The following is a 27,866-nucleotide window of genomic DNA, read 5'->3' as shown; positions in this document are numbered from 1 at the left end:
GACCTTTTTTTATAAAAGTTCACATTAATAAGAGGAAACTTATTTTCCACACCTGATTCCATCTCATTTTTCATACAAAGTTCAGCACTGAAACAGAAGTTCAAAAACCGCACCAGGTTTGTATGTTCAGTCTTAGATTCTGCTAGAAACAGATGGAGAAAAAAAATACTTTATGTTAGGAAAAAAAGAAATTAATCAAATACTTTTATCACCAAGCCATTAAGATAATCTGGAAAGTTGTTTCGGAACCATTAGAACGATCATGAAAATGCTGCTGAGAGTGCAAGGATGTAAGCCTTTGGAGATGGGATAAATGACTAAAGAACAACTGTACCAGGCCATTGTATTGGTTAGATTGTTGCCTAACGTGGCAGCCCTGGTAAGACAGCCAGTTCCAGGCACCACAGTTCACACAAAGGTAAAATAAATAAATGATTAAATAAGCGTGTTCCGTATGATTCTGCGTGTCCCTAGTACACCTCTTGGATACTGGCGGCCTAGAAGCACGCTTCACAACAGGGAGACACCAATAAGCACGTTCCAGCTCACAGACTGCTGCAGGTTAATAGGCTCTGACAGATCAGGTACACAGGGAAAGGAAAATACTGTCCCAAGGCAGGTGTGCCAACGTGACAAAATTACTGTGGAGCTTCTCATTTCCCTGGTGCCTTCAGTAGTGATGCCCCTGAGAGAGAGAAGGTTTCAGAGGAGATGGTAACTTGGGTAGGAATCACTCCCAGATGAAAGTGCAAGGGTGGCCCGAGGGCCCAGCTCCCAGCAGGCAGTAGGAATTTGCCATGGCGATTTCATTTTGACCAGCAACCTGTTTAATATTAACCTCTGCTTCTGAGGCCCGGCGGGGGAAGCACCAGCAGCAAGCCCTCTGTGGCGCTGCGGGCAGACAGGACTGGAAAGTCAGCTAATGCTGCAGCAAGCAGAGGAGCAAGTTGTATGCGGCCCCCCCCAGTTCCCTACAAAAATTGTCTTCAGCTGTTCTCTTCTCCCGGTCACCTACGCACTGTGGTCCTGTCACACTTGTCCCTATGCCATCATCAGCCATGTATCCCATTTCAGAAACGTGCTGGGCGCATCACAGCCAGCCTGCCTCTCAGGGCTAGCCAGTATCAAACTGGCCCATTCTCTCCATGGTTTAGTGGCTTTTCTCGTAGAGCAAAAGATGGGGCTAGCCCTTGAAAATTGCTCATACAAGCTCTTATTTTCGTTGTAATAAACCCAGAAGACAAATCCAAAACCTGGGATGTGCACAAGACTGCAGGAGTGCCTTCAGAGTGCTTTAGTGGCCCTGGTTTGTCTCAGAGGCCTACAGTTCATATTGGAAAGTTGAGCTAGAAATCCAACAGCCTGGGTTTTCACTTGGTTTGAGGAGAAAAACAGCAAATCAACCAACACGCTCTTACCCCTGACTTACCTGATACGGCCAACTGAGCTGGTTGCCCACTGCATAAGATCATCTGGAGATGATCTTGATCTCTACAGTTGGAAACTGAATGACCAGCTTGATTACTAAATCATCTTGTCCTGTAGCATGCCAAAAATGTGATAGCCCAGGTAGGTTCCTCAGTACTGCAGTCTTTCCAAATAGATCTAATGGAAAGTAAAATGGTGTCATTATAATTTGTGTATATTTTTCAAAAATGTAATTTTACGTACACATTTCAATACGCCTAGCTACCCATCCCCCCAGGAAGAAGATACCATTCACAAAATCTTCAGCAGCCTTTTACGGTATCTGAGGATGCAATCTATCATTCCTGCAATTAAATTCCCAGCAGACCACATAGCAGAAGTCAGAGGGGGATTGTCTTTGTAATTTAGCAAGCTTTGTTTGAAGTTTCCTTGAATGTGTTTAGTTGAAAAGATTGGAAGGATGGAAAATAAGACGACATTCATGATTGCTGAGTTAAACAAAAGTTGCAGGAAACTTCTTTTGAAGTGTAAAGTCCAAATACTGCTTTAACAACCTATGTTTTACTATGTCCTTATTAATGGATTGCAGTAAAATCCCTGACGCTGATTACTTCTGCAATACACTAGCAATTACTTTAGCTAGTTTTATGTTATGCATGGAAGTTGCACAGAATCATGTCTTGTCTTTTATCTCATAAATCAGTTCCTTCATGGTAGCCATTTCACACTGAACTCTGATATTTTCTGTAGACTATAAAATCGAAACATGCGTAATATCTGTGCGTTAGATCTCAAAGTATCCTGGCTTTTTTTATGAAGGGACAAAGATCTATTAATTTCAAAGTCCTCATTCAAAGCTACCCTAAACCTGTTACAATAGGTTATCTTTACAACAGTTTTTCTCTGAGAACAGCTTGTGTTCTCAGCATGGACAGGCATCTGCGTCCTATGGAGTACGGCCACAACTGGCTTTTAGACCTACAGCTTTTCTCGCTGGGGAGCTGGGAGCTGGGTAGAGCTCCAACCCTGAGAAGCAGGAGCTTAACAGCTGCATTTGGCGAAGTTGTAGCGGAGGCGTGAATGCAATTCCTCTGCTTTTTAGGAACAAGTACAAAGGGGCTCAGTCTGCAGGGGCATTGTTCTAGCGAGCAATGAATTCACCAATTTAAAAAAAAAAAATAAAAAAAAATTAGTGCCAAGGAATCTGAAAAATGAGAAAAGTCTTTTAAAGAGTGAGGGGGAAATCTGGCACCATGTGAACAAAAATAATCACAGAAGCTTTCCTTGCCCCATGGTGAAATGGCCCCCTGCGCCCCAGGCAGCGAGCAGTTGCAGAGCTCAGCTGCGCCTGTGGTTAATAATAAATGGACTCCCTCAGCCAGGAGCACCTGGCCTGCACACCCCCGTGCTGCTGCCAGCCCCCATCCCCTCCCGCCTGCTCTGCATCAGGCACCGCTCCAGCACCCACCCAGCCTCCCTACGCGAGACGGGCACACAGAGGTAAGAGACACGCCAGGGCATTGCTCCATGAGGTCGGTGTGCCGCATCGGTCACGAGGGGAAGCGAGCAGGGACGGTTTGGAGGAGGGAGGAAAGCCGGGCTATGCTAGAGCTGCGCTAGGAATCTGCAAAGTTTTGTTAAAAGGCGAAAGGTCGGAAGGGTCTCGCTGCAAAACTTGCCAAGCTTCAAAAATCTTTCAGCCAGCTCAGGCTGAGTGTTGGCTGAGTTTCCAGCGAACATCAGCTAATTCGTGTTGGGTTTCAGGTGGTGACCAGCTGGTTTTTATCCACCGGCCAGCACAGCTTGAGCACCCCTGGCTGTAGTGCTTCAGAGTTTGAGGGGGGGTTGTTAAAATTCAGAGCACAGCTTGAGCAGCTCAACCGATCCTTGGCGTAACCTTGTTGGTTAATGAATTTATTCCAAAGCTGACTTTGCCCTGGAGAGCAAGGGGTGTGTGTACACGCACACAGAGGGATACCAGAGTATTTGCATGAACCGCTCAGGCTCCTGGCTGCTGAACTTAGCACTGCACAGGCAGAGGTTGTAAGCATAAAGTAAGAGCTTTTGCCACGTTTGTGTCATGATATAATTCCATGAACTTAATTAAGATTTTTGTCTTTAAAAGGATTTGGAAAGTGTAAAAAAGCCTTACGATTTTGATCATTGGTGTGTATTGCTTCTTATGACAACGTCTGTCTTGATGGCTTGAGATGTCCAGCAGAACCGGTCCCCCTTTTCCTGCATTACACAGGCGAAGCTGTCCTGTAGAGATGAATCTTTAGCTTTGGGCAAAGAATCCCTCCTCCTGGGTGTAAGATGGTTCTGTACAGCTCTCGTGTCACACACTGTACTGAGATCGGAGCCATGTTCTGCTAAATGTAACACGAACACAGTACTGTATTCTAATTAACTTACCATCTAAGTTAACAATAGGTACAAAGGACTGAAGAAAAGAATCCTTTCCTCCTGGTGAAGGGGTGAGGAATAGAAAGGCTGGAGAGATAGGACCAAATGCCTAGGGAAAATACGTGAAGCAGCCAGGCACTGAGTGAAACTGCCCCGAGGCCCAGACCAGACCAGTCTCTTAACCTTTTCAACTCCCTCCTCGTCTTTCTCTGTTTGGAAATGAATTTAATTAAAGTGAATAGGAGTTGCTAAGAGACCAGAGGAGTTCTGGAGTTTGTTGCTGGGGCTGAATTGCCACTCTGCTTCCAAGGCTTTGCACACAAGGATGATGTAACGTGAGCCTGCATAAAGCACTCCCAGCTCTAGGGAAAGCTGCTCCTTGTAGTTACAGCCTGGTTTACCAGATCTCAGCTTCTTTCTTTATTTTACTGACCTGCACGTTTCCTCCTAGACACCAGCAAAAACCAGGTTCATCTCTTTATAGCATTCCTCTGCCTGCGTCCACCTTGTAGATTTCTCCTTGTGATCTTTCAGGTTGGAGGTGGCAGTGGCTGAGCCGGCAATTTGTCATGAGCAAGTCGCTTTGGAAATTAAAAGGCTGTCTACTTCTAAACTCTCTCTAGTTCATTTCTCCTCATCCTTTCCTCTGCTCCACCACGATTTCAGCCCAGTGTTGACAGTGGGCCAGGTGAACTCATCCAACTCCATTTCTGCAGTTTAACATTTTACATTGACACCCTGTCTCATGCTTGAAACACCAGGAGTCCCCAGGCAATCCCCTTTGGCAAGGGTTGTTTACCTTGCACGATCAAGACAAGAGGTGCTATGTTTAGCTTCACATGGTCACACCATTGCTAAATTAGTTATTTCATTTTTACCTGACTTTCGTTATCTCAGGACCATGCATATGCACAAGATGATTAGGAAGATAACCTATAGCCTGGGAAGACATTTGTCCGCTGTGGCACGTGGGACCACCCAGGTGAGAAGATTTCTGCATGGTGAGTAGAGTATTCTGAAACAGTTCATGGGTGGAAAGAGTTTTCCTTATCTAAATGCAGCAGGGTCCTTGCTGGCAGTGTTCTGGGAGCAAAGCAAAGAGCAACAATAGTCTTCATGCATGATAGTCTTATAATATATTGAGTTACTATGGTATCCTTGGTGCTTCCACTCTTTTAAAACATATTCTTTGGGCATGGTTGCAGGGCTTAGTTCATTCACAGTAATGTTAATTTAAAGTAATGTTACTGGAGCCAGTGACAACACATCTGCAAAAATGGTGGCAGGGGAACACTCAGTGATGATGATAGGGATTATTATTCATATTAACAGTAGAGATATTTTGCAAATATTTCACTTACATAAAGCACAGCTTTAGTCTTCATGAAGTTATGTGTGAATTCACCCCAAAGAACAGCTGAAGAGGGTGATAAATTTATTGTGATGATGACAATTTGCCTTTTATAAAACAACTCAATAGTTACTGCAAATACCCACGCAAATAATTCACTCTTCTGTGTTTATCCCCAGGTGCCTATGTCAGGATTCAGCCCTCCATACAGGAAGCCCTGACGGAGGGGAGACCAGTTGTAGCCTTGGAAAGCACCATCATTACACACGGCATGGCCTATCCTCAGAATCTGAGGTGAGGAATTTTGATGTTCCTCATTCAATGAAGTTTTAAGAACAGGGCATATAACTGATGGGTCAGTATCAGTATTCTTCATGAAGCCAAAACCCTTGTAAGGGCAAATTGAAATGTGAGGTGGCTAGGCATGCAGAGTATGAGCTCCAGTGTAAAACAATTGTGTTTGCACTTTTAAGGACACATATGGGGAACCTATTTTTATCTCCCTATCCAACACCTTTAATTTCTGGCTTCCTTTAAAATGTGGCAGCAGATAATGTCATCACTTGCTCTAAGAGAGAGCTGCCAGCTTTTTTGGCAGCGTAGTTTGCACAGACATTGAAAACACTCTGCAGTTTCTTTTGGTGTATCTTTTGTAATGCAAAAAGGACTGGAACACAATAGTGAAATCTGTATAGTGAAATCTGTTCCTTAGCACCACTCAGAGCAGCTACTGTGAGAGCTGCTGGTCCCTCTCGCTGCCTTCTGTGCCCTGTATAGAAACACACACGCCCATCTCTACCCTTTATTTGTTGGTGTTAAGTAGATTTGTGTTTCATTGAGTTACAGTGTCAGAAATCACTGCAGTCTCCCCTCCGTCCTTCTAGAAAGCACAGAAAGGCTTTGGTATTGATTTTCCATCTTGCTTTTTACCTGGCGGTTATTTTACCTGGCATTCTGTCTTAGAAGGAAGCTCTAGAAATTTGGTTTTGGAGAGGGAGTAGTTTCAGTAGTTAAAGATTGCCTAACATAGGTACAGATAGCTGAGAAAGGGGGAGAAGCTGCTGCTCTTAAAAAGGATATTGTACAAATGATCAGGTATAATACCTGCAAAGCTTAGAAAGATCTAGTCTGCAGCGCTAAAGTATCCTCAGGCTGCAGATTTTTGGCATTATTGTTACTCTATATCCAACTGCCTGTATTGTGAAAAATATATCCCAGTCGTTTGAGAAGGGCTATGATCTCAGAGAAATAACAGGTAATAGATACAGAAACATCGTATTTTGAGAAGATCCCCATTTTCAGTAGTCTATTGTACAACCAGATTTGCCTGTAAACCAAGTGATTTTTTTTAAAAAAATGAATCACAGAGTTTGGAAATTGCAGTTCTGAAAGTGGGAGCTCTGCATTTCTGCAAATTCAAGTGCAAAGAATTCTGCCATTAGGAAGATACAGAAGAGGAACTGGACCTAGCTGAAATCAGGAGAACTGTATGAAACTGGAAACAATGGCCGTCAAACGTGGCAGTTTTCTTGTCTGATTTTTTGCCTCACTAATTTTGTAATTGTTGTCTTACCTTACTCTAGCATGGCCAGAGAGGTGGAAGAAATTGTAACAACAAATGGAGCAGTGCCAGCCACTGTAGGTATTTTAAGGGGTCGGATCCACGTGGGACTTACAGATGAGGAACTTGAGTTCTTGGCAAGCAGTGAAAATGTAGTTAAAGTGTCTCGGAGAGATCTTCCTTTTGTCCTCAGCCAGGTATGGTATGCAGACTTTCGATTGTGGCGTTTTCTATACAGCAATAATATAGTGCTCTCCAGCTTCAAGCCAGGTGGCTTTTAGACCTCTTGAAAATATCATGTGAGGTGGTATCTTATTGGTAAGCTCAAACGTGGTCCTATCTAGAGTCAAAATGCAACAGAGTAAGGGAATGTTAGCCGTGAAATAGGGCTCCTGCAAAGTCATTTTGGGTTGTCTATCAAGCCATAAGCCCTTGGCTAAGAATATTCTTATTGGCATGATAAAGTATCATCACATTACATGTAAACTATGTGACGCGCAGGCCATCTTGAGCTTAAGGTGACAGCTTAAGGTGACACTAGCTGCCCATGAAGCCTTCTGGTTGGAAAGCCCTGGAGAACAAAGGCCTTTGCTATCATCAGGGCAAGAACGGCTTACATAGCAGGGACGATGATTCCTCTGCATTTTTGCCTAATAGAATATTTTTATCAGAATTTCACTTGTCAGCTGGTGACAGCAGGCTGTTGTGACATTGCTGCCTGTCAGACCCCAACCATAGCTGCCTGCACACAGTATTCTCCAGGCCACTCTGGGTGCTGACTGTGACTGGTTATCCCCTGACAGGGCTTGTCTGGTGGCACTACCGTGTCCGCAACAATGATTGCTGCACACAAAGCAGGAATCCCCGTGTTTGTGACAGGCGGCATAGGAGGTGTCCATCGGGGAGGAGAAAACAGTAAGAAAATAAATACATTCTACCTTTATCTATGTTGCTACTGTTTTATTTAATTCCATCTTTTTCCTTTTTCCCAGTCTATCCTGCAGTAACTGTCTGTTGAGGAGAGTAAAGTTATCATTCTTCTTGACCATACTACAGTTGTTTTCTCCCCAGTGTCTCCTTTCCAGAAGCTTCAGAATATTCCTCTTGAGCACTGGCCAGTTAAGAGGGTGGGAGTTTCTCTTTATCCTTTGCTTTCACGGGGTTATATGGATATCATTTGCTGGTGCAACAGGACCTGACTGTACCTCTCCCACTTTGTAATGTCTGAATAACCTGATACTGGCTACCAAGCACAGTGTTGTTATCAACTCTCTCTCAGCTGAGGAGGAGGAGAGTCTCACCACGAAAGAGACTTAGGCCCTGGGCTGTGTTAGAGGTGCATGCTCTTCTCTGGAAAATGGCCCAGCCTTGGCAGTGTAGTTTGTGACCTTTAAGTACATTCTCTCTTCTTAGCCATATGTCTTCCTAGCATAGCGTAAGTGCACTGCCCTGCTGGATGCCATCTCTTTCAGATGTGATGTAAATTCCAGACCAGGGAGTTTCCTGAAGTCAGCAAAGCTCCTGTGGTGCTTTTTTTGCCAGCGATGTCAATACCAAAATCAAAATCTACTTAAATTATATTCCATCTCCTTGAATTTTGTCCTTGCTTTGTAACAACTTATTTCTTTTCTACCAAATTTTTGCATGCTGTTTATTGATGTGATGAAAGAGCTGAGAGATACGCCTCTGCCCTCAGCCACGTGACTTCTTTTTGTCTCTTTCAATCGCAACTCCAAAAGGCATGATCTAAACCTATAATATTTGTTTGTGGATCTAAGTGGCTACAAAAGCAGGCAGTGGCATCCCAGGCACATATGGCTTTTTAAGAGGGCAGATCACATCAGCCTGAAATACAACACAATCACCCACACAACGGCTGCTTGTCCCTTAACAGCTCTGGATGTGAGTGCTGACTTGACAGAGCTAGGACGAACTCCAGTTGCTGTTGTATCTGCGGGAGTCAAGTCTATCCTTGATATTGGCAGGACACTGGAATATCTGGTAGGTAGCATGGGCTGCTGAGCCTGAAAGCAGATAATGCTGTACTTTGTGTACAGAATGCCCAGTGGTGTCGGGGCAGGTATTAAGCCTCAGATTTTTACGGATGACCATCAAGACGACATGAAGCCGTATTTACAGTTATCTTGTCCTGGGGCTATAAAAACACTGGGCTGTTCCCTAACATAAATCTATCCATGCCCAAGGGGCCATTCCAGCAGCTGTTCCAACTGAGGCAAAAGGCAGAGCTAGCCATGCCCTCTTTCTCTGCCCTTAGACAAAGCAAGTCTGCAAAGCCCCAGCTTTTCTGGGGCAATGCTCCAGAACTGATGGATCAGGCAGGCTAGATCCATCAAACACTAAAATAATAATACGAATATAAAATATTTCTATTTTAATATTTATTAAAATTATTTGTTATTTATATTTATTAAAGTATTTTCTTATATAAAATAATAAAATACAGAATTAAAATGGGAATCAAGATGACTTTCAGTAGAGTCACTTTTTAAGGTTTGGTATGTGGGCAGCCACCAGGGCCAGCACTTCAGGCAACAGCCAACGTCAATACTTCTCAATCGCAAACAGAACTCATTTATATTCCTGTCAGCTCATCACATATCTTCAGATCACAGGTTGTTTCCTTGGAATCGCTATTGTGCTAATGACAGCTGCATGGCTTTTGACCAGCTCGGAGCACAAGCAAAGTACGTGCATGTCTCCTGTGTCTCAGTAAGCCAGATTCCATCTAACCGGTTACCAAGTCTGGCTCTTTGCTTTGAAAAATGTTGGTGATATAGAACAGAATAGAATGGGATGTGTAAAAATAACCAGATCCTGTGCTAAAGAAAGGCAGTTTCTAGCTCGGTAGAAGGAAAAAGTCTCAGTCTTTTGGTGGGTCCCCTTTCCCTCCACTGACTACCTGCTTGTCTCACCTCCGCTGCTGCAGGAGACTCAGGGAGTCTGCGTGGCTGCCTTTGGTGAGTCAAGGGAGTTCCCAGCCTTCTTCTCACGCCAGAGCGGCTTCCAGGCACCGTATCACGTCCGGGATGAAGAGGAGGCAGCTGAACTCATTGGTGTGTTTCAGAAGGGAAAAGCCCATGTAGGGGCCTGGAAAAGAGGGACACAAAAATCACCTTGGATGAGGCACTTTTTTTTAACTTTGGAGAAGAGTTTGCCCTGAAAAACAAACCATTCCACCTCCCCTGTTTCTGCTTCAGTGCTTCAAAAATAAAGAAGCGCGGAAGTTTAGTCTTTACAGCAAGCTTTTTCACTAGCTGCAGCCGCCTTGGCATGCTCCTACACGTTTTGTTCACACTGGTGAAGGGCAGGGAACAAGTGAGTTAATGTGCTTACAAAAGCAGCTTCTGGGCCTTCAGAAGTGGAATCAGTTTTCTTTAAAAAAAAAAAATAAAATTGTTTGCCCCTTTTATGGTACAGACAGTTTCAAAATAAAGAGGCAGATGTAAATTGATTGGTAGCTGGAAAAGAGCCTGTCCTAGAGTCAGCTAAGACCAGGAGCTCCAGCAATGTGGGTTCCCTCACGCGCGCCCACTCTCCTCTATCCTTTTCCTTCAGCATTTAATTTATCCAAGGAGAACCGCTAACGATCTGCCTGTCCTCTCCCAGCCAGCGCTCTGGGGCTAGGCCTGAGCAGCGGGGTGCTGATAGCAGTGCCCTGTCCCGAGGAGCGAGCTGCCTCGGGCCAGGTCATCGAAGAGGCCATCCAGCAAGCCCTCAGCGAAGCCAGGTGAGAAGCAATCTAAGCCCTATCCTTTGCTCACACAGTGAGCCCACAGGGTGAACCGGTGAGCACAGCTTAACCATGGGCATGGGTGAGCCCACAACACGCCTTCAACTGTAGTTTTGTCTAACCTGAAGCTTGTTTACAGGCCATTTTATGGTATGTGTTTATGGAGATAAAGTATCTGCTATTAGCAGTGCTTCTCCTCTGATGCTGTTTCAGCTCAGTCCTCCTCATCTGCATGCATTTTGTTTGTATTTGCAGGTCCAAGGGGATCACAGGCAAAGAACTGACCCCTTTTATGTTACAGAAGATCAATGAATTAACTGATGGGAGATCACTGGAATCCAGTATCCTTTTACTGAATGGGGGAAAATAAAGTACTCCAGTGTACCTCATATGTCTTCTGATAATGCTTGGTGGAAAACACTGTCACTTTTTTGACAGTGTAGAAAGGGGCAAACACTTCAGTATCTGCAAACAGATGAGAGCTTAGCTACTGCATCCTGCTTTTCCAGGAGCACCCTTACTGTCCTCATCCACTTTTGCATTAAAAATTGGAGGCCAGCACAGACAGCAGGTAGTCCAGAGCCTAAAGAGATCCCTCACATCTGATCCCTCAACTTGCCTACTCCGTGGTGGAGTCTCAGGACATTGTTGTCCATGGTGGGGTACTTACCACTGGAAGGTACCTGGGCTTCCCAGAGCACTGCATTGTGTATCACACTGCCTTATCCAACTCTTTATGTGGGTGCAGAGTAATAGAAACTTGGAAGGAAAACACCCCTGGGTGAGCAGGAATCCTCTTCCACAGGCAAGAGAAAGGCAGATCTACTTGCTGGGATGTAAGTGTAGGATTTGTGAGAGCCAGGTTCACATCCAGGCTCTGCTGCCAGCCCTCTAAGAGACCTGGTCAGTCAGGACAGATTGGTAAAGGCATTTTTGGATATTAGAGCTGTATGCAGCCACAAAGTAGGGCTTTCAAAGCCTCTGATACTCTGCTCCCAGAGAAATTGCTGAAAAATTGCTTATAGAGACTTGGCAAAAATCTCAGTAGGCATTTCCTTCTGGAAAAGCTGGCCAAGATCCTCTGAGTTTTTTAGACTCTCTGGCTCTAGTTTAAGCACTTCACCTTCTCTTTTCTCTCTGTAGCCTTTGCTTCTGTTCCCTATCTGTCAAACAGAGATGACAGGTTTCCTCTCCATGGACAGAGGAGGAGGAATGTGAAAAAATTTAAAAATTCAGGGTGTTCATGCAGTATTGTAACCCAGTACATGTGCCCCAAAAGGATTATAGTATAGAGGCATCAAATCTATCGAGTCTTACAGCATGTATTTTCTGCTTTCTCCTTCTAGGCAGTTCCTACATAGGCTTCTGATGGGTCGGTCTTGCTGCTATTTTTTCTTTTCCTCAAAGAAATGCCAAACAGACCTTGCTCTGATCCAGAACAATGCCAGAGTGGGCAGCTGCATTGCAGTGGCCCTAAGCAAGCTACAGAAAGCCAGAAGAAAGGGAAACCTGCCTCGGCAAGAAGACACAACCCCACCTCAGCCAGTGAGTCCCCTGCTGTCCTCCACATAATGCTTCTCTGCTGACAGCACAGGATAAATTTATATCTATTCCCAAAAGTAAAAGGTGACTCAGCCAGAGACCGATCATTCTGCTTCACGCGGGCAGACATTCTCTCTTTAGTATTTTTTATTCTTCTCAGACAAATACCCTCTCCTCCTCCCCCACCCCCATTTGCAGGGAATAAACACTGGCAGTGGCCTAATTCCGTGAAGTCTTAGACCATCAAATCCATTAAAAATTTAATCACCTTTTCACCTTTTACTGTGCCCTTACGTACAACTTCAACTGTATTGATCTCAGTGCCAGGGAACTCGTGACTACAGGAGTAGTCCTGGAAGAGGGTGGAGGGAGATATTTTGAGCTGCTGAGCCATAAGCATTTTATAAATATCTCTCTTTGCTGGCCTCCTGCTCATGATTGCCAAAATTACAAGAGGTACAGCGTATCCCAAACGAGATCCATTATAACCCTAATACTTTATTCACTATCTTGGATTTCGTGTGTGCCGCATAATTTACAGGAAATCTATTTTAGGTAGTCTTTAGAGAGATGAAAATTTTTCAAAAACCCATTTGCAATAGGATTTGTCAACATAAAAGAGGGAAGTGAATCCAGAGGCAACAACCCAGCATTTGATGGAATGAGAAAAAACAGCTGTATGTCCCCAAAGAATCTGAAAACTTCCTGTTTGTGGAGCTGTACTGCTTTTTCTGGCTTTGTAGGACAATAAGATGACAGTGATCTGTAAAGTGTCACTGGGTATGGCAATTTCTCCACGGAGCTTGCAAGAAATGACTGCATTTTTCTGCCCACTTTTTCCCCATTTTCTTTGCTTTTTTACACAGCAGTGCTTGACTGTTTCTGGGGTTTGGTAAGTCAGAAATTGTCCCAGGAGAGATGGCTTCAAGGGCACTGATGTGACCGGACTCATGCAACTTCTTATATTACTCTGTCACCACACAGAGAAACTGCCAGCACCCATTTGTCTGCACAATAACATCCCACCTGCCATGCTTGGGCTGGCTATGAGCAGGCGTAATTCAGAAAGTAACATATAGAAGAGATTTGGATTCTTTCTAATTGGGACTGTACAGACACATGTCTAGCCATCCAAAATAAGCACAGGCCTTCACAGTCTAAATAAGATAGCTCCAAGAGGGTGGGAAAAGTGACTAGGAAAAGGAAAGATGACTTGGAAGTATTTTCCTCAAGTCCTTCCAACCACTTTTTACCTCTTTCTTCCCTCTTAAAGGTGGTGATTGGAGGTATCAACGTTGACTTTATAGCCAAGGCGCAGAACCCTGTCATCCTGGTACTGTATCTACAGCAGTTTTCTTAGCACCACTGCCATTTCCAGCTACTTTTACAGGAGTGCCAAGCCAAAGAGGGGTGGGGGGAAGGTGGTATCCATGCATGATATCCACATGTCTGTATGCACACACGTGCACAAACTTGGGAGGCATCGTGCTGCGTATTTGGCGTGTTGTCTAGGTGGGCAATGGCGTGATACATATTGACCTACTCCATTCTTGTGCTGAAAGTCACTATCCCTACCACTCAAGACAGGGACAGAGCAACGTCTCATCCTTACAATCTCCAGATATGACTCTGGCCTCTACAGTCTATGTTAAGGTGCCTTGGGGCTATTCTCTGATGCCACAAGCCCAAAGAGCTATTTTAGCAGAAGAGCTGCCAGGGCACTCTTGAAGCACATATGTGAAGAGCTAGAAGCAATACGTAAAGACCCTGCCTGTGCTATAACGACCTCTAATTCAAATACAAGCCCTGTAGGGAGGAAATCCCCAGGTAAGAGCCAGCTCTGGCTGCCTGGGACTGTCTTAGCTATGAAAAACATGACTAGGAGCAAGACACTCTGTGCAGGGTACTCACAGTGGTAAGAAACCTTTGAGAAAAGTAGTACTGACAGTTGCAGCTAAACAAGAGTACCAACTTCCTCAGGCACAAAGGAGTTGAGTCACAAAAGAAAGGAAAAAAAATTGAAAAAGATGGCTTTAGAAAAATAGAACACTTTAAATGTTACCAGACCCTCTCCCTCTCAGTTCGGTTTGGCCAAGAAACAACGAAGAAGCTAAAGTGGAAGAGACCTGGGACATTCCCATGCAAATGGCAGCCATTTGCATGGCCTATACAATTTTTATCAAGCTATATGAAGTACTACAGATTGAGGTGGTGAAACTTGCATAAAAGTTGCTTGATGTCTCAAATTACTCTATGCTGATTGCCAAGGCAGGAAACTGCTGCCATCAGACGGGGCAGTCTGTGAAAACCTCTTGGTAGATAGGGAAAGATACACACTCGGGAAGCTGTCCTTCAGGAAGTTGGCTAGTCAGTGATACAGAGGCCAAACGGTATTATAACGGTCAAGGGTAACACATGCTGTGGCATCAGCTGTGAAGGCTTGGAAAGCCAAAAGTTCAACTGCTTCAGCTGTGATCTAACTGATAACTTACATACCCCACACTCGGCTCTCAGGATAAGGAGCTAAGCTGTGTCCAAGGGTGGGCACCCACCCGTTGGCATGTCAGACATGAGTGCAGATCCCTGGACCACCCATGGCATGGTGAGAGGCCAAGGGCAGCTATAGACCCTGCTGGGAACAGCTGACAGGGGAAGAGGAAAAAGGGGATTTTACTGTTGCATGAAAAAGCGAGGCATTAGCTGCCCTTCTGTACACCAGCAAGACCTAGAGCTGATGTCCAATTGTGCCAAGCTGCAGGAGGATTTGGGAACTGACAGCCAAAACGTTCCTGCTGACAGCTGCTGGGGTTAGGCACAGAGGAAAAGGCACACTCAACAGCATTGCTTTGTTTTGGCTTTTAAAGACAGATTTTTTCAAAGAGCTCAGCACCCAGCAGGTCCCACCCTTATGCGTGTTGGATTTGTCGCAGAGGGCACCACTCGCACCTCGTGCTGTCCCAGTTAGCAAGAAAGCAGCTGTATTCTGTCCTGGTTGTAATTCCCATATGGCTTTCAAGGCTATCCAGAAGCAAAAAGTGCTTTATAAGTAACTGTCTGACCTGCAGAGAAGGATGCACGGTCTTGTTCAGAGAAAGGTGCTAGAAGAAGCATTGTGGTTATAACTCTCTCAGGATATCCAGAAGTTGAGCAGAGTCATTTTTACATTAGGAATTCAAACCTCTTAGGACAGGGAAGAAGGTCACAGAGACACTCTCAATTCTCTGAAATATTGCCAGAAAGCATCAGCCTACTCTTACTTCAAATCACCTCAGCAAGCCCATTTTCATTTAAGTTCTTTCACCTTGACCCGCCCCACCTGAACACAACATAGAAGGGACACCCGAGTACCACTCAGGTTTAGAGTTACTGGCTGAGCTGGCAAGGTGTGATGAGAGCTGATCATTTCTTCTTCAAAAGCAGGCTGCTAGTTTCTCTCTCACTGCACCCACCTGCTACTTTGAAGAGAGATTTACATCTTCATTTCTTTTAGGCCGTGTGGGGTTGTACAACAGCAGAGGACACCCGCAGCTGGGTCCCTGGGTGGGAGGCTGGTACATCTGCTGTTAGGGCAAGGCTTGCTATAAAAAACCCGAAACTCTGCCTTTGGGATGTGCAGGGAACTAAACGATCAGCATGTCAGACAACGAAAGGAGCTCATAAGTATTTTCAACATTCCTGCAGGCATCGGTTTTGAAAAACAGACAGTGGAACTGCATAAAATAGGGTTTGTGCTCATTACTGATGGCAGTTAGTACCTCTTTTAATATTGAAATAGGGGCCAGCGTTCAAAGCCATGTTGTTTGACTCGCCTAAACAAGCCTCCTTGCTTTTTACTTTGGAGTAGGTGTGGGGTTTTGTTGGTTTTTTTTTTTTTTTTCCCTTGGCTGCCTCTATTATGGATAGTGAGTTTCAGAATTAAAATGGCCAAGCTCAGTGCTTTGGAAATCTGCAACGCTCAGCAGGAGACAGTTACAGATGGAAATATCCTCATTCCTGGCAGTGCCAGTGGCAATTCCCAGGGAGCATGAGCAAAAGTAACGGAGGGGCATCTGGTTTAATGAGGAGTGACAAGTAGTGGAAAGATGGACAGAGGCCATAGGTTGCTTCTATACAGTCAGTTCTCTCAGGTGGTCTGAGCAGTTCAGGGCTTGGAAAACTGCCAGTCAGAAAAGCAAAGGTGTCAAGAATTGGCACCAAGTCTTACAGGCTGCAGAACTGGGGGGAGTCAGGGCAAACAAACACAGCCTGTAGGTCAGAAGAGTAATAAAAGAGCATAGTTAGATGGGAGGAGCCTCTTACAGTTGCAAGGCCGGATGCGGAGGAAAGCATTGTGTGCAAAGGACAGAGGTACAGCTTCGGGTGGGGGAAGAAGAAGGGTCCTTGGGGAGCTTCACTATGAGTTTTGAGAATGCCTAAGAACAGTGATGGGTTGGAGGCAGAATATTTCACACTGTGAGACAGCAATACATTTACTTGTTTGGAATAGATAGTGGTGCTTGCAAGCAAGAAAAACATATATGTGCAGGGGTATTCTGGTGCACCTGGGCTAACAAGGGGCAGAGAGAATGTGGGCCAGGAGCTGCTGTATGCAGGCACGCACACACTTCAGCGCTTGCCACCCAAATGCTCAACATACTCGTGAAAGCTCTGAATTATCCAGAACTGTGAAGATCATTATGACCACCAGCGGCAAGCTGTCCTCAGAAATGGAAAATATGTTTCAGGATTTTATGAAACAAGAGCTTTAAAACCATTTGATAGTCAGATGAAGCCCACATTGATCTGAGCACTTACAGGTGTAATTCTTCTGGCAGGAAAATTAGAAGGAGGAGGAAATGGGTGAAGGACTGCCTGTGTTCTGACAATTTGGCTGTTTGTGACAGACTGACAGATGGACAGAGGAGTGGAAGGCAAAGGCAAGAGAAAAGAGAAGTTGATAACCACATAGGTGGAGAAGAAGGGTGTTTTTGATGAGGGAGATGTTTGGGAAGAGAAGGGTGAGTGAAAAAACTATTCAGACACTGAAACAGATCCTTCCACAAGTAAAGTACAGAGGCAGCATAAGCAAAGGTAACAAATCTCATTTTACCTTCAAAGAGAAAAAAACCCCAAACAACCACCAACAACAAAAGTGCCAGACTGCTTAAGTGGGGGGAGCTAAGGGGCCTGGAAGGCAGCTGCAGAACCCATCAGGTCTGGGTCAGCAGCTCTGGAGTCCCAGCACTGGTGTGAACAGGTAAATTCAGAGCTTGTATCCACTGAAACACTCATTAGCATTGTTCTAAGTCTTAGTAAATAAGACCAAAATAGCAATGCTTTGGAAGACCAAACTGATCTCCCCTCCTAGGGAGTGAGCCTTTGTCATCAAAGCTGAAGCGTGTAGATGGGCTGTGGAAGTTTGCATTGCCCTCAATCTGGTAGCTAGATGGCTTCTGCCCCCTCTAATTGCTGACCTACGTTTCAGCAGCATCAACTTCACCTCACATGTTAACGGAGACATAGCATCTATGCCAAGCAGCCCTCCCAGTTTTGCCGATTAACAATTTTTTCTTCCAGGGTGGTGGGCAAACAAACACTGGAAGAGTGAGACGAACCTTTGGTGGCGTTGGAAGAAACTTGGCAGGTGCCTAGTGCTTGGGTTTGCCTGGGGGTGCATGCCAGCTGTGATTTGTCCTTTGGTATTCCTTCAACAGCAGGAGCTCTTGAGTGCTGTTAACATCTGGGACACGTAAGGCAATATACCAGTGGGCAGACTGCCTGGAAAAGGCAGGGGCCATTCCAAGAAATTAGAGGGAAGGGAGTTGGGGGTTAGGAAAAGAAAGGTCCACGAATACAAAGTTAACGAGTACGTAGTACAGTGACCCCAAACCAAAGTTAAATAAGCATCAGTGATCTCCAGCGACTGCTGAACAGCCTGGCCCTCAGTGATGAATTAATGCCAGGTTACAGTTGCAATAGAAGTATGTCGTGAACAAGAATTTGAAAGGAATAGGCTTATTCAAAGATGATGATCCATGCACCACAGACAAGAGGAACTGCGGTGCAGGAATTACTGTAGAAGAGAAAGGGCTACAGTTGTTGGCAACAAGAGAGGATCACGCTTGTACCTGGTGCTCCCCAAGCAGCAGCAGACCAGCATTCAGGTATTGAAATTACCAGGGGCAGATTACAAAACAATTTTAGGATTATTCCAGCTTTTTGACCTTTCCCAAATCTTCCTAACACAAATCTACTACCATTTCAGATCACAAATGGGGAAGCTTGAATGGAAAAAAATAATGCCACCTCCTGATATATAATGTGTGGTAACTTGAAGGGAGAGGAGGAAGGGTTTCCCATGAATCCGCTCAGATTCAGTAGTTCTAGTAAGACAGCGTGATGGGAACAGCAGTGGGAAGGCTAGCAGCAGGAAAAGCCGCGCACAGGAGCAATGTGTGAAAGCCCACATGCCTGTGATGGTAAAGGAGATGATGCCAGGGTTTCTTCCCTGATGCAGAAGTTTCTTCCACCTTCTTATCTTTCCCTTCATTCCCAGATGTTCCAAAAAGTCCAGAGAATTCAGGGTGCTGGTGCAGCAGGCAGATGTAGACCACCCCACTCAACCCCAGCTAGCCATTTGCAGCAGCTGTGGCTGAGTTTCATCTTGAGCATCCTCCCAGACAAGGATTGATGTGCATTAAGTTCTCCAGGAGAGGGCTTTCCTACAGACACTCATTCTGCACAGGCTGTCACTGTGTTCACAGTGCTCTGATGGATTTATTAATATCTTTGTTTGCATTTGCTTTTTAGACTGCTTAAGCCGTCTTGGACAGACTCCTCTCTTTTTATCAGCTGTGGGGAAGGATGAACATTCAGAGTCCATCCTGCACTACTGCCACCACATGGTACGTTGCACAGTAGTGTCACCTCAGAAGCATCCAAGTGATGATGTTGCATAGAGGGAAAAGCCTTCTCAACCCTGGCAGACATAAGAGAGTAGGAATAATTCAATGCTCCTTTACTTACAGACAATTAGAAGGCAAGGAGCCACCCCCCAAAACACAGGCTAGATGTATGTACCACTTGGAGTATGAACCACGGGGTCTGAATTCAGCTTTGGGGAGCGGTGCTTGAAGGAGCAAGAGAGGTAAATCAGGAGGAACCATGAAAAATGCTAGGAAGGCCTAAGCACAGCCATAAATATGCAAAGCCTGACCTTGAGGCTAGACAAAGTATTGCCAAAACCAGCCTGGTTTGGGTAAAGCACAAGACAGAGAAAACCTAGAAATGGGAGCCCAGGCGGGACACCTCCCAAGTTCAGAGGAGTAGGGTCCTCCCCATAGCCACGTACACCCCTAACTCTGCACCAAAGGAATACCTGACTTCAGCAGCAGCTTGTCCCCCGAGGTCAGGGAGCCAGGAGCAGCAGGAGCTCGCCAGGGGCTGCAAGGCAGAGCCTCACCACCTCCAGCAGGGAGCAAAGCCAGGAGAAGAGTCTCTATAGTGAAGAGGCAGGGCTGAGGGCAAGCCAGGGGTGTGGGTGGAGACCCCAGGTGAGGCTGAGTCTGGGCCATTAAGGCCCATTAGTGCCCTCAGGGCCCTGGTATCCAAACAGAGCACATGGGCACCTTAGTTCTGGCTACCTGAGCAATTCAGTAAATGAAGCAATAAGAACATGAACTCTTTATAAAGGCTTTGTAGCAGCAGGTCTATAATCCCTCCTCTACCCAGCACAGCGCACTTTGTGCCATCAAAGTCAGCAGTCTCCCAAGAGAAGGTCAACTAGCTGGCCAGCTGTCAAGCAATTCTTGGCTGTAATAAAACACATTACTGCTAGTGTTGGAGAGGACCCTTTCCTTAAAATCTCCAACTTCCCTGTGAACTACTGGCAGGGATGCATTTCTTCATCCTCACATATATTCCAAGAAATGCCCTGAATTCTCTAAGTCGATCATTCACAAGACCCACAGAGGAGGGATGCCTCATACCTCTGTCGGCAGCACTGCTGTAAAAATGGTTCCAAGGCTGCCCTCAAAATCAAGTTGTGTGGTCAGTGGGGTGGATAACATAACTGCTAGCTGGGGTGTGTCACCAAGACGTGGCCAGCACGTTGGCAGGCCATCGAAGTGTCACACAAGCTATGGGAATGGATGGCGGGAGCAGGCGGGGCTGCAGGCCACTTCCGTTACAACAGAGACACAACGTATGGAACTGCACGGCAGAGACCTCTCACTCTCATTTACTAAATGATTTCTTTAACCTGTGGCATTTGTTGTAAATATTAAAAAATAGCCACCTGCCAGCACTGTCTGGACCAAGGTACCTCTGAAATGTTGGTTATCTTAAGGGAGAAGGGAGGTTGAAAGGGAGAACGGCAAGCTGGGCTACCGATCAAGTGGGCACACAGGAAAAATGAGCCCAGTGTGCCAGGGAAGAGAAACATGCTCCAGATGTAACTGTCCTCCCTGTTTTAGGACATGAAGGCCGTTCTTCAGCTGGAGGGGAAGAGCACAGCCACTTACTGTGCTGTGATCACTAGCACTGGGGAGCTGAGCGTCGGCTTGGGAGATATGGACATCCACCACCAGATAACAGAGCAATACGTAAGCATACCATCTGATTTGTAAGCTTTTTCTTGTGCGAAGGAGCGTGGATGTGTGTCAGAAGCCAGCTTGGTGAAGCTGTACCAGGAGGGAGTGAGTGTGCAGAGGCAACGTGGGAAATCCTACAGTTAATCCCCTCATGTTGGCCACTCAGATAGCAGCATGGCAAGCTACCAGAGCCCCCTGCTGCTGCTGACCCAGGTGGAGCTTCTGTCTGTTTCTGCTCCATACAGTATCACCACTACTATCATCCCATGACATCTAGGCCAGAACTAACCTATAATTTTTGGCACCTCAAAGCCAGCAACAAATCCAGTCCACCTAAAGAAATGGTATTTCCTCCTTTAGGGAAAAATAAAAAAAAGTGAACAGAACACTGGTTAAAGCAAGTTTTCCTGTTCCATCCCCTCCCCACCATCTCTGTTGTTTCTACATGCTGAGTTCTATCAACAGGCACTGCTGCTCAGCACATCCAAACCTTCAAAACCTCGGGGCTAATGGAAGCAGTGATTAAGGACTGATTCAGTGAAAGCCCCATCACTGCACCCTCCTTCCCTACTCATTCTTTTGTTGACAGAACAAAAGCTTCATGACTGACAGCGACATGGAAGTTAAGTGCAATTTACTTACCAGTGGCATCCCTATGAGGTGGAGATTTCCTAGGGAAAAATATGGTCATTGCTCCCACTTCCATCCCCACCCTGCCTCTCCCAAGCCTTGGCACAGAAAACCATTACATGACAGATTAATTCTCCTGAGCTTTAGAAAACAGTTGTGGCCAGTGGAAACTCTGAACCGGTCTTCTGCTGCAAGTGCATTCTGGCAGCCCCTCTTTCCAACCAGGATTAGCAGAGACGTGGGAGGGATGCTGCACAAGCGCCTATGGCACTGGCCTGGCGTTCAGGCAGTAGTGGAGCAGCCTTAGAGAGCCAAAGGAGGGAATGGCAGCTCCCCGCTCTGCTGTTCCACTGTCCCCCGTCCCAACACAATTCAGTAGGACCCAGGAGTAAAATGCTGTGATGAACGACCTGTCTCAGGAGGCGTTGCACACAAGGGACATCTAAATGATGTGCGCAGCGTAGTCAAGCCAGGCATAGCAGAGGGAATCCTACATTAAATAGAAGCATTCCCTTTCCCTGTAGGTCTCTGACTGACCCATGGGTACCAAAGTAGTCCAGTGAGGACCAGCAGCTATCTTTCTCTGATGGAGGGGCCCTGCCATTTGAGTCCAGCTCTTGATGTCAGGGAGCAGGGGAAGGAGAAGAAGGGAAGGAGATGAGACAAATGGAAAAATCCATTGCCCTTAGGGAATCACTCTTTTAGGTTTGTGCCTGCACCTAAGGACTGTAATACGAATGAAAGTCCCGCATCCTGAGTCTGAACACCAATAATTTTGTCCCTCTGCAATGACTCAAGCTGTCTCTACTCTGTGTCCTGGATTTTCACTAGGTGTCCCAGTTCAAGGAGGACCTGTGCCAGGCCCCTCTAGTTTGCATTGATGGAAATGTGCCTCTTTCCACTATTCAGTACGTCTGCCAACTAGCTAGAGAGCATCAGCTAGCAGGTAAGGAGAACTCGCCCAGCCCTGGCCCCGCAGCTCTTAACAGAGTGTGTGCCAAGACATGCCGCACACCCTGAGCACTCTCCACTGCGGCTTGCTGGAGATGCCCAGTTGTTGCCTGACATGTTATTCAGCACTCCTTTCTATACTCTGCTGCCTCTGCTGCTCTATTTGAAATAGATGAAACATTTCTGCTTTCTCCGAGTTTTTCTCATTCTGCAGCTAAATCCCACTTCCTGTAATGCAGGTGCTATAGCCTTTGGGCACTGCCAGAAAGCCAGGGAAAGCTGCTCTCTTTGCCTTTAATCTCAAGGCAAGCACAAATGTGTGTGCTTCTGCCAGTTTGAGCAGCAATATAGTTTGCTTCCCAGAATAAGTGCTAAGACAACTTTTGAGAGGATTTCTCTGCCACTTCCCATAAAATACGTAACCCCCTCCCTTGGTATGCAGGGGATCCTTCACAAGGCTTCCTAAACCTTTGGAGTTATGCCTTCATTTTTAAAAGCAAAACCTGAAGAAGGAGGCAATGTTCTTAAAACCTGGCAGAGGCTCCAAAACCAGCTAAGAGGAGTAACAAACCTGAAGTCTGATTACATCACTCCGGAGCCAGAAGCAATGGCGTCGTTGCTGAGCACTGGAGAGGAAACCCTGGGAGACCTTGTCCCCAGCATGGGGAAAATAGTACTTCAGTATCTAATAGATTACACATATAACCCCAGTTGGGCAGATCCGCTAAATCTTCTACGATGCATCCTGCTTGGATGTAGAGATGAACCGCTAATCAATTAATTAACTAACCAATTGCAATGTTGTTTTGAAGTGTGCTATGAGCCAACAGATGAGAACAAGGCCTCTAAGCCATTCCTCTCAGACAGCTGGAAAGCGCTCACATACATTTCCCCCAACCTGCAAGAGCTAAGAGCAATAAATCGGACCCTGGGGAACCCTCTGCCAGCAGGTATTGAATGCTCACAAGGGTCAGTCACGCTTTTAGATAACTCAGAACCTAGAGAAGCGCATTTTCCTCCCCAGCCCCCATCTCAAGCAAATCGGGTTATAACACAGTGGGGATTCTTAAGCACTTTTGGTGTCTTCCACCATACCGCGTTGTGTGGCCCAGGCTGGACAGATTATCTACCAAAGAACACAGTAGGCCTGGGATGGTTCCATGTCCAAAACTGGAGATCCCATTTGCCTCACTTCATCAGCTAAACAGGAACAATGTCTGGTTTGTAAACATGTCTCTGAAGCATGACGCTCTGAGGGCACCTGTCCCAACAGTACCACCCTTTGCAGAAATGAAATATCCCACCACAGGCAGGTGGAAATCCAACAGCTTTAAGACAAGGAAGTCATGCTTCAGAACAGTTTTTTAATCTCTACAGACATAAGTTTAGTCCCACGAGGGGTGGTTTCCTCAGCATAGGATAGAGGTACGTTATGGAAGTCTAACATTGGAGAATTCCGTGTTTCCTATGATTTCAAGAAAAAAAATTATATCAACTGCATTTCAGAAGTGCTCATAAATAGTAGTAGGGGTGCTCATAAATAGGCTGCCAGCCCATAAAAAGGCCAGTCGAGGACCTTTACAGTTATACCACAGTTTTTTCTTCCCCACTCTCTGAAGAGCTGCCATCCAGGTCGGAGGATGTTGTCCAGACTGCAGTGGCCTTGGCCCGCCCTTTGCTGGCCCACCTGCACTGTGTGGTGGTGACCCTTGGCGCTCACGGCATCCTCCTGTGTGGCAAGAGCCTGGGAGGCAGCATCTCGCTTCGTCCAGGAGCCCACGAACAGGTAAGGGCACAGGAGACAAACTCTGAGCTCTCAGAGGCTTTTTTCCTGGGACCATACAGCACCGTTGCTATTTCTGGTGGCATGGCAGCAGTGCTGGGAATCATGGCATCACTGCTGGCAAATGTACGTGTCTGGGGGGTGGAATACACAGCTCTGAAAGAAAATCAAGTTCTCTGTCCATGTACTGCTGGCTCCTAGCAGCAGTGTTTATAGTCAGCTAGTTTTAAATGTGCTTGCCGTGAATATTCATAAGCGCAAGCTTCATTTTTAGGAAGCTTCATTTAAATCGCTGATCTCTTTCAAAGTGTGAAAAAAGATTATTGCCTTTTTTTTTTTTTTTTCCTTTTTCTTTTTCTGGCATCCGTGCAGGTCTGGATGGCATAAGCCACCCCAGGCTTTATCAGCTTGGGCAATTCCCACTGACTTTCCTTCTCTGCCCCCACAGACTGCTGCTGCTGCCAGCCTCTGCGCCACCCACTACCCCGCCATCCACATCAGCAGGGAGGAGATAGTCAACGTCTCAGGAGCCGGTGACAGGTATATTGTTCACTACTTTGTCTTCTCCAGCTAAATGTGGAAGGGCTGCGAGTGGATTTCTTTGAAATTCTACTGCAAAGGCAAAGGACATTCTTGAGGAACAGACACTAAGGACGCAAGAACAGGACTTGTTACTGTGATCCCTTGCAAAGCTTGCTAAAAATGTCCCCCTCAGCATCCTGGAAGCCAGTCTTGCCATTATTAGTTTTGCTTTTCTTTAAGATCCAAGCCTTTCACGGCAATCTAGTAGTTCTGAATTAGTCCAGGCTGAGCTGCTAAAAGCAAAGTAAACCACCTCACATCAAAGCTGTCTTACTAACTAACGACTCTACTTCCACGCTTCTCCAATGGAAGTGGGACTGCCACTCAGTAGCTAAAATCGCCCGATAAAAGCATTTCATCAGGTTCTGCATTTGCCTCTGGGAATAGCTCGTGCTTCAGAAGAGTCTGCTGTATAATTCGCCGAGCTGTTCACACAATGCTGTACATACGAGTAGGAAATGACAGGTGTTATTCCTAGCCCCACTGATCAATTCTCAGTCTGTCAGAGTCATATTTTATTATGCTCCTTGTTAACTTGTCAAACTACATGTAGTAGTCAGGGGTTTTTTTCTTCTTGCTTCGTACACTACAATAATTGATTCCACCCTTTCATGGCTTTGGACTAGACCAAAAGGCTGTATGTGACAGATATTTCCTTTTATTTTTCTACTCCAACCTACCAATAACTCTAGCAACACTTCTGTTTTATTTTATGAGTGGGCAGAATGAAAAGTCTTTTTCTTTTTTGAAACTTACAGAGTCCTCAATATTTGAGTTAGGATCAATCAACAGCTTCTCGCCAAGCTAGTTAACCCACTTAACACCAGGATGCGTTGATTTGACTGCAGACGCAAGCTGGTCTTCTCCAAAGATGACCAAAGTGGTGTTTGGAGCAGTAAGTGGAACAGCAGAGGAATGGGGGCTGGGAGGAACCTTGTGGTGTCAGCCCATCCTAAGGAAAGCTCAGCTTTGTTCACTACTTCTTGCCGATGTGCCCAACCCCCCCCGTCCATCCTGGACACAGCCTCCCCTCTGCACCATCTCCTCGGTACACAACTACCCCTTGCCGCAGGACAATTTTTTCTAGAGGCTAATGAAAAAAACTTCTATAGAGTTTCTTTTCCCTTTTTGAAAGCCTAATTTAAGGGAAGACCAAAGGTGAGATAAAGCGTGCCACTGCCAAACACCTCCACTGAGTGACACAGGAGTACTTGAAGTTTGTTTTTCCTCCCGAAGCTATCTGAAAGCTAGCGGCCATTACTGCTCGCATTCCTGCAGTACTATTGGTCTGGAAAACCCATTCCCCACAGTCACCAGGTCCGTGTGGGAATTTTCATAGTCCTCTTGTTCGTCCAGGGTTTTCCTTCCTGGTAAACTTCAGCTGCTCCACTGAGCTGCAGAAATCCCTCTTCTACAGAGTGCCAAAAAAGGCTGGAAATGCCGGGACACTACATTGACGTACACGCCATCTCCACAGCACGTAAACGGGCAAAGTCCCCCACGCCCAGACTGTTGGCACTTTCAAGGGACTGTGCAGCAGGATGTAACATTCAATGGCGCAGGCACTGTGAACCCTCACACTTTTGAAGACTTGGTCAGGGGACACTGCGCACCCAGAAACAGTGATCCGGGCCACCTCACGCCTCGCTTCGACCCCGTGGCTCTCCTACGGCTGCAGAGATGCTGCCCAAGGAGCCGTGCGTGTGTGCGGAGAGCAGCGGCTGTTTGCTCCTTGCACCCGGCTGCCGTGACAACACAACACCACGTGCCCGCACACGGTATTGCTAGGGGATGCTTCCCCAAATATTTACTCTGAACCCTTGGAGCTGTTGAGAGATTGAACAGGTTTTGGAAACCATGATCTTCCGTGCCTTTGTTATGGATAAAAAGATGTTGATGTAATTAGCCAGAGCGCAAAAAAAAAAAGTGGTCTTTCTCCCTTCCCCATAGATTTGCTCGTTAATCCTCCTTGCCATCACATTTTCCTGCCCATATTTCTTCCTCTTAGATGTCATTATCTTCTCCCTTCTTTTTCACTTCTTCTTTGTCCTTTCTTAGCTTCCGAGCGTCATTACTGCATTTAGCTATGAATAAACAGTAGTTGTCCCCAGTCAATCACAAACACCACCCTGCACATATCCGTGCCTCGGCACAGCCTTCCCCTGCAGGCCACACGGGTGGCAAAGTCGTCCCCTTCTACTGACCGTCTCCTCGGTGCCTCGCGAGGACCTGCAGGTGACCACTGTTGTTCCAACCACTCACATCATTTCTACTGGGAAATCCCAAATGGAAAACCACGGCTAAATTTTAGAAAACTCTGAAGCTACAATCTCATTCCAGCTTTGGATTTCTTTTTCCAGCTCTGTCTGTTGCCCCACTCACATATACATGGAGGCTTTACCTCTCTTCCCATCTACCCCTTTGGGGATAGGAGGGAATGTAACGAGGCACCAACAAGGAGCAGAGAAGAGACGAAATAATTAAAGAGCAAGGGAAAAAGAGATTCTTCCCTTCCTAGACTCCTTTCTTCTCTCCTGCCTCACCTGGAAAACTGGGGAGAAAAGAATATGTGGTGGAATGGGAAAGTATGTCAACTTTGCAGATGAGAAGCGAATAAAATGCTAACAATAGCACTATTTGTTACTCCAAATTTAAAAATAAATATAAAAAAGCAAAAACTATTCATTATAACCTCCCTCCTTCTGTTTGACATATCCTGCTTCTGTAGGTGTTGGTTTGGGTCCAAATGAATGCTCTTAAAAATGGATGGTCATGTTACTGAGGTCAAAGTTGTTCCCCAGTGTTCAAAACTGCCTTTCTTTCTCTCCATAGCTTAATGGCGGGAATCCTTGCAGGGATGCTGGCTAAACATGACACAGATACCTGTGTCCGGATGGGTCTTCTTGCTGCAAGCTTGTCTCTCCGTTCCTTCGAGCCAATTTCCCCAGAAATCAGCACTTCCAGTGTCAGCCAGGAGCAAGTCAAGAGCAGGAGCTGGCCAGAGGTAAAGGTGTGGAAGATGGACTAGAGCACCAGGGCTTTCTCAGCCATCACCTCCTTGCACTCCCGACATTGCTGTTTCCAGGAACTGGGCCGTGTTTTTAAATTTGAGCTCAAAAGCTGGCTCCTGACCAGAGGACTTAGACTTTCGGCACACAATACCTTTTGGGAGCTAAAGTGTCAATGGAGTGCATTTGGTGACAACTTGTATTGCACTGTTCGCGCTCATGTTTTTGTCTGTTGTTGTTTCCTCTCCCTTTTCTTTTTTTTTTTTTTTTTGATGGGTTACAGCAACCACAGCTTGGTTCTTC

The 27,866-nt window shown here is 45.9% G+C and overlaps 1 protein-coding gene and 1 long non-coding RNA gene across 5 annotated transcripts; one reads left to right on the top strand and one right to left on the bottom strand.

The window, feature by feature from the left end:
* Positions 1–46: 46 nt before the first annotated feature.
* Positions 47–3,983, bottom strand: LOC134508457 (uncharacterized). Its single transcript, XR_010069058.1, has 4 exons — positions 3,844–3,983; positions 3,581–3,690; positions 1,430–1,605; positions 47–142 (listed from the first exon to the last, which is right to left on the bottom strand). It is a non-coding gene; the product is annotated as an uncharacterized LOC134508457 (long non-coding RNA).
* On the top strand, positions 2,823–27,775 carry LOC134508443 (uncharacterized). Of its 4 annotated transcripts, none has more exons than XM_063320115.1 (19): positions 2,823–2,928; positions 4,732–4,835; positions 5,365–5,479; positions 6,769–6,943; positions 7,550–7,661; positions 8,641–8,747; positions 9,694–9,820; positions 10,374–10,494; positions 10,753–10,838; positions 11,918–12,042; positions 13,313–13,372; positions 17,596–17,662; positions 18,829–18,923; positions 20,493–20,621; positions 22,071–22,185; positions 23,003–23,140; positions 23,810–23,976; positions 24,422–24,513; positions 27,388–27,775. In XM_063320115.1, the coding sequence occupies exons 2-19, from the start codon at positions 4,736–4,738 to the stop codon at positions 27,581–27,583; spliced, it is 2,127 nt and encodes a 708-aa protein (XP_063176185.1). In that variant the 5' UTR covers positions 2,823–2,928; positions 4,732–4,735; the 3' UTR covers positions 27,584–27,775. The 4 variants fall into 4 exon arrangements, with proteins under 4 accessions (XP_063176185.1, XP_063176206.1, XP_063176176.1 ...); XM_063320136.1 differs by having other exon boundaries at positions 2,887–2,928; positions 4,732–4,816; XM_063320106.1 differs by lacking the exon at positions 2,823–2,928 and adding an exon at positions 2,947–2,960.
* Positions 27,776–27,866: the final 91 nt, after the last annotated feature.

The sequence above is a fragment of the Chroicocephalus ridibundus genome, chromosome 1, assembly GCF_963924245.1.
Source record: "Chroicocephalus ridibundus chromosome 1, bChrRid1.1, whole genome shotgun sequence".
NCBI lineage: Eukaryota > Metazoa > Chordata > Aves > Charadriiformes > Laridae > Chroicocephalus > Chroicocephalus ridibundus.
The sequence above is the reverse complement of the archived record's forward strand: the minus strand, read 5'-3'. Positions and strand labels throughout refer to the sequence as shown.

What these genes read in the sequence shown, in the direction of transcription:
- LOC134508443 (XM_063320106.1), top strand. An exon ending in GCAGGACACTGGAATATCTG is followed by an intron (nt 8,748 to 9,693) that starts GTAGGTAGCATG and finishes CCGCTGCTGCAG; the next exon opens with GAGACTCAGGGAGTCTGCGT. An exon ending in GGGGAACCCTCTGCCAGCAG is followed by an intron (nt 23,141 to 23,809) that starts GTATTGAATGCT and finishes CACTCTCTGAAG; the next exon opens with AGCTGCCATCCAGGTCGGAG.